At 47.9% G+C, this 11,674-nt stretch overlaps 1 protein-coding gene across 1 annotated transcript; it reads right to left on the reverse strand.

Annotated features, from left to right (window-relative positions):
* Positions 1–5,897: 5,897 nt before the first annotated feature.
* Positions 5,898–11,425, reverse strand: LOC123068897 (uncharacterized). Its single transcript, XM_044491580.1, has 4 exons — positions 11,251–11,425; positions 10,303–10,592; positions 7,757–7,992; positions 5,898–6,636 (listed from the first exon to the last, which is right to left on the reverse strand). The coding sequence occupies exons 1-4, from the start codon at positions 11,286–11,288 to the stop codon at positions 6,070–6,072; spliced, it is 1,131 nt and encodes a 376-aa protein (XP_044347515.1). The 5' UTR covers positions 11,289–11,425; the 3' UTR covers positions 5,898–6,069.
* Positions 11,426–11,674: the final 249 nt, after the last annotated feature.

Consider the following 11,674-nt stretch of genomic DNA (forward strand, 5'->3'; position numbering starts at 1 on the left):
TAGGTGACTATAACTTGCAAGGTCGGATCTAGAACATGGATATAATGGTGATAACATAAACGGTTCAGATCTGAAATCATGGCACCCGAGCCCAAAGTGACAAGCATTAAGCATAGCAAAGTCATAGCAACATCAATCTAAGAACATAGTGGATACTAGGGATCAGGCCCTAACAAAACTAACTCGATTACATGATGAATCTCATCCAACTCCTCGCCGACCAGCGAGCCTACGAAGGAATTACTCACTCTTGGTGGGGAGCATCATGGAATTGGCGATGGAGATGGGTTGGTGATGACGAAGAACGAAGATCCCCCTCTCCGGAGCCCAAAACGGACTCCAGATCTGCCCTCCCGAGGAAGAACAGGGCTTGGCGGCGGCTCCGTCTCGTGGATCGTGATAATTCTTTCTCCCCCATTTTTTCCTGGAAATATGTGATTTTGTAATATTAGGGGGGTCGTCTGCGGGGCCACCAGGTGGGTACAACCCACCTGGGCGCGCCAGGAGAGGGGGGCACGCCCTGGTGGGTTGTGCCCACCCAGGTGCCCCTCTCCGGAAGGTCTTGGCTCCAGAAATTCTTATTATTGATATAAAAAATCGTCGCAAAGTTTTGTTCCATTCCGAGAATCTTTATTTCTGCATAAAAACAACACCATGGTAGTTCTGCTGAAAACAGCGTCAGTCCTGGGTTAGTTTCATTCAAATCATGCAAATTAGAATCTAAAACAAGAGGAAAAGCATGAGAAAAAGAAGATACGTTGGAGACGTATCACCGTGCACCCCTGTTGCTTAGTGAAATTCTTGTTGCACCCGCTCTAATCAAAAACCTCATTTTTGTTCATCGTTTTACCATCGATAATCAAGTTTCTGTTGAATTAGATCCTTTTGGGTTATCTGTGAAGGACCTTCAAACCAAGATGGAGATCGATCAATTCAATAGTTCCGGTGACTTGTACATGGTCGACGGCGCGTCATCCTCCTCATCTCATGCCATGCTTGCTTCTGTCAGCTTATGGCACCATCGGCTCAATCACCCCCACAGTGGCATGACGACCACTCTCCTTCACGAATTCCAGCTTCCATATGATCATGATAGCCATGATACGTCTCTATGTCATGCGTGTCAACTGGGCAAGCATGTGCGCCTGCCCTTTGGCACGTCTTCTACCCGTAGCTCTTTTCCTTTTGAGTTGTTACATTGTGATTTGTGGACATCACCTGCCCCTAGTGTGTCTGGTTTTAAGTATTATCTTGTACTCTTAGATGACTATTCTCACTTTATATGGACATTTCCCATTCGTGCAAAGTCTGATGTTCATGCGTTGTTTGTCAACTTTCGACACTATGTATCTACTCATTTCTCCCTTCCTATTTGCTTTTTGCAGTGTGATAATGGTCGGGAGTTTGATAACTCTCGCAACCGCGCTTTCTTTCTTGCCCACGGCATTCTTCTCCGCTTTTCTTGTCCTTACACCTCACCTCGGAACGGCAAGGCCGAGCGCTCTCTTCGTACCATCAACGATATCATATGCACCCTCCTCATTCAATCTTCCATGCCCTCCTTCTATTGGGTCAAAGCACTACGTCATGCCACTTTTCTCCTCAACATACGTCCTACCAAGCTATGTCCCCGCTTCTCCCCCTACGAATCCCTCTTCCTGGCTTCGCCCGCATATCATGATCTCAGGGTCTTTGGCTGTCTTTGTTTGCCTAACATGGCTGCTACGTCCGAAAACAAACTGTCACCATGATCATTGCCTTGTGTTTTTCTTGGGTATTCTGATTCTCACAAGGGATATCGCTGCCTACACCTTCCCACCAGTCGCATCATCCTCTCCCGCCACGTTACATTCGATGAAACAACCTTCCCCTTTGCCAGTCATAACCAGCCAGACCACAGCGCTCCCATTTTCGGCGCCCGCGCTGCACCTCCACGTCTCGCCATGATCGACGTGCATGGCATGCATGGTCCTGTTCACCCGGACCCCATTCCCCCACCAACCAACCCCTCTCCACCCAATCCCACCGCCCCACTGCATGCCACTACACCAGCTGCACCCTACCCACCCACACAAGACAAAAACGTCGATGCTGCTCTCTTGGATCGCCCGCCAACCAGCCCGTGTGCCGATTCTCCCGGTCCCCCCACTACTCCCGACGCCACCTTTTCTCCAGATTCTCTGGGGCCCTCTTCTCCACCAATCTGCTCGCCTTCTTCAGATTCCCATGCACCACCACCCGACCGCTCATCTCCCTCTCCCACGTCTCCTTCTTCCTCTGCCCAATCTACACCACCTCTCTCGCAGCATTTGCCTCGCACTGTCGTCCCTGTTTCGATCCCACGTAATGATCACAACATGTGCACTCGTAGCAAATCCGGGTTCCGTCTTCCCGTCGATCGTCTCAACCTCACCGCCTCACCGGAGCCTCTCTCTCCCATTCCGCGTTCTTACAAAGCTGCTCTCCTCGATCCCCACTAGTTTCACGCAATGAAAGAAGAATACGACGCTCTTCTCCTTAACAACACTTGGTCACTTGTCCCTCGCCCCCCCTCCCCCCTGGTGCCAACATTGCCTCTGGAAAGTGAGTTTTTCGCCATAAGTTTAACTCAGACGGCACTCTTTCTCGCTACAAGGCCCGTTGGGTGTGCCGTGGCGACTCTCAGCAGCCTGGGATCGATTTCGACGATACTTTCTCTCCTGTCGTCAAACCCAGTACCATTCGTGTCGTTTTGAGCCTAGTTGTCTCCTCTTCGTGGCCTATTCACTAGCTATACGTCAAAAACATTTTTTCCATGGTTCTCTTTCTGAAATTGTGTATTGTTGCCAACCTCTCGGGTTCTCTCACCCCTCTTTCCCTGATCATGTCTGTCACCTATAGAAGTCTCTGTACGGTCTCAAACAAGCGCCTCGGGCCTGGTTTCAATGCTTTGCCTCTTTCATTCAGAGCATTGGTTTTACTCTGTCGCGCTCGGATTCATCCTTATTCCTCTTTCACTCATCGGAGCACGTCGCCTATCTCCTTCTTTATGTTGACGACATAGTTCTTACTGCCTCCTCTGACTTTTTCTCGCTCATATTATCTCCTCCCTCCGCCAAGAATTATGTATGACGGCTCTCGGTCCTCTTCATCATTTTCTGGGTATTGCAGTCTCTCGCTCTTCTTCTGTGCTCCTTCTCTCTCATTGTCAGTATGTCCTTGAACTCCTCTCCAAGGCTGGCATGCTTGACTGCCACCTTGTCGCACACCAGCTGAAACAGGACCAAAACTTTCTTCTGACGGCGAACCACTCTCTGACCCCACTCTCTATCGCAGCATCACTAGAGCGCTTCAATACCTCACACTCACACGCCCGGATATCACCTACGCTGTCCAGCAAGCTTGCTTGTACATGCATGATCCACGCCTTCCGCATATGAGCCATGTCCGGCGTCTTTTACGCTACCTCAAAGGGACTCTTGATCATGGCCTCTCTATCACTCCTTCCCCCAACCACTCTCACAGCGTACTCTGATGTAGACTGGGCAGGATGTCCGGACACTCGTCGATCCACTTCGGGATACTGCGTGTACTTGGGTGATAACTTGATTTCATGGTCGTCCAAATGGCACCTTACTGTTTCTAGGTCGTCGGCGGAGGCTGAATACCGCTCGGTTGCCCATACTATCGCTGAAACAGTGTGGCTTCGTCAGCTTCTACACGAGCTTCACCGCCCTCTTCATCATGCAACAATTGTCTACTGTGACAATATATCTGCCGTGTACCTCTCATGTAATCCTGTGCAGCATCGTAGAACTAAGCATATCGAGATAGACATCCACTTTGTACGAGAGAAAGTAGCGTTAGGTGATGTTCGTGTTTTGCACGTTCCTACCAGCGCTCAATTTGCTGACATCTTCAACAAAGGCCTGCCGGCGGCACCCTTCATTGACATTCATGCCAGTCTCAACGTCGTCGAGCCCGCCGTTGACACTGAGGGGGGGTGTTAGACAGTGGACTTCGTAAGCACTGCATGCCCACAATCATTGCACGTTCCAACCCACGTTCTGGTCACAGCCGTGCTCGGCAACCTACATGTACTCCCCTTTGTACCTTTGTAATGCAATGAGAAAACCATTCCGATAGTTTTACAGTTGTAATCGGTTGCAGTCGGTCGCCGTGGTAGCACCCTGCCGCAACCATTCCAGCGAGTGGTGTCGTGGATGCAGCTTTCAAGAGTCACCATGGTAGCATCTGGTGAACACGGTTCCAACATTGTGGTGGCGCGTGGACGTAGCATCCGAGAGTTCACCTGTGGTAGCATCTGTGAGTCGTCGTGGTAACATCTACTGACCACGGTTCCAGCAATCCAACTCGCCGCTTCCAGCAAATAACCTCACCGCTTCGAGCACCTCTGCACGACTCCGTCGCTGCGCGCGGGTCACAACATCTCTGTGGACGGTTGTAGCATTTGTTGTCACCGGTTGTAGCAAATCTCCGGCAGTGGCCGTCGCCCCCGCGTGCTGATTGTAGCACAGCCGCATGTTGGTTGTAGCACCTCGGCACGGCGGTTCCAGCTTTTGCGTGCATGCGGTTACAGCACCCTCGCACCTCGTGTCGACGCTGGTCGTCTTGCACCTCGTCGGTCGCCGCTTGTAGCAGGAGCACGGTGCCGGCTCGTAGCACAAGCGGTGACTGCGCGCTCCGCGTCGTCCCCGCACACAAGAAAAGTGGTGAGAAACAGGGGAGGGCGCTCCCGCTAAAAAAAACAGCTCGACGGCCTTGCGCGAGGGGTAGACGCCACAGGAGACAGGATTAAGAGGAGAAAGGAAGAGGTGGGGATTCATGGAGTCGTTGCCACGGTCTGTGGAGAAGAGCACGAGCTGTTTCGGTGGAGAAGAAATCGATGAAGAAGAAAGGGGATAAGGTCCGTGTGCGGCCCGCCCCTGCATGTCGGTCACAAAAGGCGTGTGGGCTAGCGACAGAGGCGACCGGCGCATCGCTTCAGCCGGCCGTCCGCGGGAAACGTTTCCTGGCAAATTCGACAATTTTGACATGTAGATGAAATCATTTCACAAAATGAACTGTCCTTAAAAAATTCACTCAGCTGACCTTTTTAAGTGGCGCCCGACACAAAGGCGTCACACTACACTATGGAACGCCTGACTGACAGGCGCTGCACGCCTAGCCAATGCCGCACCCGAATGATCCAAAAATTACTAAGTCAGTGTGCAGCGCCTCAGAGCTAGGCGCCACACTATACAGTGTAGCGTCTAGCGTCTAGGCGTTGCACTAGTGGTTGCTCCATTTTATAATGCAACCACTAGTGTAACGCCTAGGGGCTAGGCGCTACACTGTATAGTGTGGCGCCTAGCTCTGAGGCGCTGCACATTAACTTAGTAATTTTTAGTCAGTCCGGGGTGCATTAGTCCGGGGTGCGACGCTGGCTAGGCATGTAGCACCTGTCAGTGAGGCGTTGCACATGGCGCCTTCATGTCGGACGCCACTCAAAAAGGTCAGCTGAGTAAAAAAAAATTATGGACAGTTCATTTTGTGAAATGATTTCATCCACAGGTCAAAATTGTCAAATTTGCCACGTTTCCCTATGTGTTATGTGCGTGTACTGTTTGATGTCGTTTGTGAGTTTTTTGGGGACTGAATGATGAACAGAAACAGAAAAACGAGCTCACCTAGATGGATCAAATGTTCAGTCCAACTTACTGCCTGGTTAAGGACATTTGTAGAAGCTGATGCCTGCGTTCCGGTCTGTTACATCTCGCTCTCCAAAAGTTTGCCTATACTCTAACTAGCACGCTCGGCACTACGAATCGCGACGCCACGGCACGGTAGCCGTCAATACGGTGCGTGCAGATGCCACTGCGTCCATGGATGCACTTCTCCTCATTTCAGTCCATATGTAGTCTATACTGAAATATCCAAAACATCTTATAATAGTAAAAACAGAGAATACAAAACATTATCTTCTTCTCACTCAGACATGGTACTCAGTTCCAACGCAAAATCAATAACTAGTGTGCCAACTAGACATGTATCCAGTGCAAGACCAAGTAATCCCAGTACACAACAACTTCATCGCACAATCGACCAAGTCACCTTCAGCGAGATGGATGCATGCTCAAGTATTATTTGTCGACAGGTGCATCCATGGATGTCTGCTTTGAAGCGGCAATGATGTTCCAGATCACCAATTTTTGATCCTTTCTGACCTATGTTGAACATCAAATGCATCCAACTAGCCTTGTCTACAGCAATCACATATCGTCTTGTTAAGCCACATGACTCGCCGATAATACCACAAAAGAGTTCAATCCCCTGATGTGACCCACCAACAAACACAAACGAACTCAGAGATAAACTGAATTCAGTCTGTACTTCTGATATAATAACATCTATAGTGGCCTCCACTGCACGGGGAATGAGGGCTAAAGTGATGTCAACCGCACCACAGTCGCCATTAATGTGATTTGTGATTGGACGGAGAGGTGTGGTGGTTAGTTCACAGTCTATTGCACCATCAATTAATTGTAGATCATCTTCTTCTCGCTCTCCTTTCCTGATCCTCATGTCAAACTCAACTAGAACAGGAGAGGTCATTGTGATCCCCCTCTTAGGGCCAGTCATCTCAATGAGAGAACCCTGCAAAACTATTATTAAATTGCTAGTCGCTCATAGTAGAAGGGGAGCCTTGGCGCAGTGGTAAAGCTGCTGCCTTGTGACCATGAGGTCATGGGTTCAAGTCCTGGAAACAGCCTCTTACAGAAATGTAGGGAAAGGCTGCGTACTATAGACCCAAAGTGGTCGGACCCTTCCCTGGACCCTGCGCAAGCGGGAGCTACATGCACCAGGTTGCCCTAGTCGCTCATAGTAAAAGTAAAGAATTGCCTAACAAGTATACTCTTCTTTCTAGCCAATTGACAAAGGATCTCATTTAAGTGATTGCATAGATTCTCAACCCACCTACAAACATAAGTTGGTTGCACATGAAACTTATAATATTTCATAAAGCACGCAAAGATAATCAACCATAAACTTGCCTAATATATAATATATGCAAGGATAACACCATCGTTCTAACATCCCCTCCAAGGCACATGTATTTGTACGCAAGAGCCATACAGATAAGATATTCAAACTGGAACCATCATCACCAAACCTCAAATGTTTATACTTTATACAAGTGAAGATAACATTTCACTTATAGTCACAACCAAACATAATGGATTTTGTAGTTCAGTCAGATAATTTGTGATAAGCACCACAGGTGCATTTGAGGAAACAAAAAGTATACGAATGGCCCAAAATTATTGTGTTTGACTTTCATAAAATACCTATCAGTCCCTAGTACATCACTCAACTTCACATCTATTTAACCGGTAATATCGTTACTGAGTAATTGTCATTCCGCAATATTATTCTCCATTTGATATCCTAGCCACTAGATTTAACCGCATGGAAGCAAATATTGATCCATAACACCAAAATGTAAATATTTATGTATTACTAAATGTTTCCGAAGTTGGCTTTTGGCCGCTTCGCTATTTTGCATTAGAAGAGTGCTCCGCTTCACTGAGCTGCGGGATTCGGCCTAGCTCAGCACATGGAGTTTGTGGAGCACAGAGCCAAAGGCGTTCCGAACAAAAAAGGTTTACATTTCGATCCATCCACTCTATGCATGTGATGAAATTAACCTTAAACTATGAAATGAATGAACTGTTAAAAATGACTGCGGATAGGTAAAGATGTGAAAGATGTGCACCTGCTGCACCGTAATGGGATCGTCCCTGCTACGATTGACAATATAATTTAGCAACGAATCCAGACAATCTCGCACAGCTATATATCCATATAGTTGTACAGAGCTTGTGTTCACAGAAACTTCAGCCAACTTTAATGAAAAAATTTGCATCATGTTACGTGCAGAATGCACAGCACATCTTTCCCGGTCAGGAAAACAATCAGTGGGATCTGATAACATCATTGGCTCCAGTTGTGCTTCATTAAAAAAATTAGATATAGACATTTGTGTTAAGTTCGAAAAAAAATCTCTAATAAATATTTCCATATTTAAAAAATAACAACATAACTGCACTAATCAAAGAAGTGAGGAGCATAAAAGAATAATGCATGGAAAAAGTAAAACTTTCAGGAGCCAAGCCATAAGAATAAATTTATCAAAAGCCAAGCTACAAGAACACATGCTAGAAATTTCATTTCGTGCATGACAAAATGTTAAAAAATAAGTTAAGCTTAGTGGTACTTAATAGAACATCCAAAATCTATCAATTATTCACAATTTTATCATATATCATTTATGTTTTGGTATGAACAAATGACTTTATGTGAGACTTATTCATCTAGGTTAATTTTTAAAAATGAGCAACAATTACTAAGACAAAATATAACGTGTACTAGATGAAAGTGAATAGAAAATTATAAATTTGCTGCAACTACAAAATTTGTTGGAAGTCAAGATGTTCCTAATACCAACACTAATTACATACACAGATAAACCTATAATATCTAGCAAGCCTCTTTTCTTACGATATCACCAATTAGTGCTCACACACAAATCTTATCATTAGCATACATCCTTTATATGATAGAGCTAATCAACTAGCTTATATATAAAAGATGTTGCAATTCCAACAAAGCAACTTCATGAAAAACTTGGACCTCTACTCTCGTGGTGACTCCATATTAACACCCTCCACTAAGAGCATCTACAGCCGGCGCCTCAAACGCCTGGGCGGGCAGACTCGTCAATGACCGGTAAAAAAAAACAGACCCACCTAGGCACCTCAAACCGGCCTCAAACGCCTAGGCTGACCTGACCGGCACCCCTCATATCCAGACCAGATGTAGGGCGGATATGAAGCGACCCGGGAGCGTCCGGATGCATTCGCCACATCCGCCAGCCCACCTCTGGCCCACCATGACCCCACAAAAAAAAACCTCCGGATCGAACCCTAACCTCACTTCACTATGGTCTCCATCTCTTCTCCCCCTTTCTCTAATCCGTCAACTTCTAATCTCTGTTCAGCATGTCCAGCACCGACAACCACTCCGACGGCTCCGGCGACTAGGAAGCGTTCCTCCGTGAAGCGCACGCAGGTGGACACGGGCGACAGCTCCGGATGTGATGCAATGTCGCCTATCGCCCGCGGCCGCAGCGCCGACCTGAGTTGGCCTCCTCCCCCTCCGACCGCTCCTCCTAAAGGGCAGCTATGGGTTTTAGTGCCCGCTCCGCCGGCGCCACGGACACGCACTCCAAAATCGGAGGCGCGCGTCACCTGCTGTGAGAGGCAGAGGGCAAGGGTCGCGCGGCCGCGTCCGAGGAGGTGTCGCAGTCCTCCTGCCGCCGCCGCGAGATGCTGGAGGTACCCGGCAAGGAGCGGCTCCTCATGTGGGTGTACCGCCAATCACTTACGATGCAGAGAGGGACGCCCGCCGGCTCTAGAGGATAAACGCCAAGGAGCTCCGGCTGGGCATTGAGCAGTCCAAGCAGGAGGCGGCGAGGGTGGCGAAGCTGAAGCGAAAGTAGGACCTCATCGTCCGGCACTTGAAGGGCTACATCATCCTCTCCTCTTCCTCCGATGACCCACCTCCTGTCGTGGACGCCTAGAGCAATGCCAGCGACCAAAAAGGGAAAGTGTCGAAGAAGTGGTGAAGCTCCATCGTCTCCGTCTTATATTTCAAGTATTTAGTAATCTAGTTTAAACTTGTCTGATGTTTATGTGGATTATGTGAACTTTGGAGATCTTTTGGTGATTACAATGTGCATTCCGTGTCTGTTTGATGATCTACATGTCCGTTTGATGATCTACTTACTTTTATTCATGTTGCATGCTTTAGTATGGATATAGGGTATCGGATTTGAAATACACGGACGTGGACGCGGCAATTTGAGGATCGCCTGGTCACTGTAAGTGGACACGTCGGCGGACGTATAGGCGCCGGATTTGGCAACCGCGGCTGTAGATGCTCTAAAGCGTCACATGGACATTAAACCACTTATATGACACCTTCTTTTAGGGGAACAAGACCAGTCTACAGATTTTAATCATGCACTATATGTTATTTATCACAAAATTTCTAACTAGATATTTTGAATAGAAGATAGAATATCCTACATGTAGATCTACTTTGTGCTAACCAATTTCACTAGAACAATCAAAAAATTACATTGCATATTTCAAAACAAGAGCATATGCATTCAGCCTAAACTTTTAATCGATGAATCGTACAACTTGTAAAATATCCCAAATTAAAGGAAGGAATACAGGAGAGATTCACATCACTTACTCTCATCACGGTTTGTAACACTGCATATTTTTTGGAGAAAAGAGTTTTTGTATATAGACCCATCGCGATGGGTGCTATTATCAATGATGAAGGACGATCTTACATTGACCTTCTTGGTTTCCTTCCTCATTTTTGCTCTATTCTTCCCTTTGGTGGTCGCAAATTGTTCACTGGGGGTGCAGAAAAAAGCACTGCCACAAGGGAGGTGGCTGGTCTGATTCGGCTTACCCCGATTCGTTTGGCCATGTACTGCAATGTTCCTTGCCATCGCGAAGGGTCCATAAGCAGATCTATCACCAAAGAGCAGCATTAGAATCCGAGCAAAAAAAGATACATACATGCTGTATGCAGGATAGGAATCCAAACATAGTTACCGGATTTAACTCTAGCGCATTAGAAATTTCAAGTCGCCACTACTTATAAACAAATATCAACTCTAATTTCCCCGGATTACGGGTGAGGTTGGGGTAGTCGGTCGCCGGGATGGCCGGATCTGGCGACCAGCCAGCCGAAATCGCGCCAAGGTATCCTCAAAAAAAAAAATTCGCGCCAAGGTCGTGGACGAGATGCGCAAAGCAGGAGGGAGAGGGAGACGCCGTCGCCCGATCTGCAGCACCCGGCCACGGCGCGCACAGCCGCCGCCCACGGCCCTTCGCACCGCCACCAGGAGGCTGCGGACGCGCCGCCATTCGATGTCCTCGGCCCGCGCCGCAACAGATCGGGAGGGGGAAAATGGGAGACCCCGCAACCGCCGACGTTGCACGGGCGTCGCCCGCCAACGCGCCAAGGCGGCGGCGAGGGGAGGAAGGAGGCAGTGGGGGGGAGCGGGGAGTCTAGGGTTCCTCCCACGGACGCTCGCGGGAGGGGAGCTCCTAACAAGATTTCAAACATCCAAATTCCAACGTTTGTTTAAAATAGAGCCAAAGATCTCCAGAACGAAAAACGCACCGGCAAACACGGTCCAGATTCCTCCATGAGCGTAGCATCTCGTCGCGCGAGCTCGGGAAGGCCCCGGAGAGGCGGGGCAGAGGTGAGCTGAGAGACAGGGGGAGAGGGCACCACTTTGGGGATATAAATGAGGCCGCACCGTTGACGCACCGAGCGATCGATTGGGTAGACACCTTTAGTCACGGGGAAACCTATTCGGCGCGCTGGGTGTTCGTATGAGCCGGCCCATTATACGGTTTTTTCCTTTCGTTTTTTTCCTTTCTTCTATTTTCTTTTTTTTTCTCTTTTTTCTTCTTTATTTTTCGATTTTTTGGGAATTTTCTTTTCAAATTTGCGAACATTTTTTGTTAATGGAATGCAAAAAATGTTCATCAATGTAAAAAAATGTTCATCAAATAAAAAATTGTTCATGGAATTCAATTTG

Source organism: Triticum aestivum, chromosome 3B (genome assembly GCF_018294505.1).
Source record: "Triticum aestivum cultivar Chinese Spring chromosome 3B, IWGSC CS RefSeq v2.1, whole genome shotgun sequence".
Lineage (NCBI taxonomy): Eukaryota > Viridiplantae > Streptophyta > Magnoliopsida > Poales > Poaceae > Triticum > Triticum aestivum.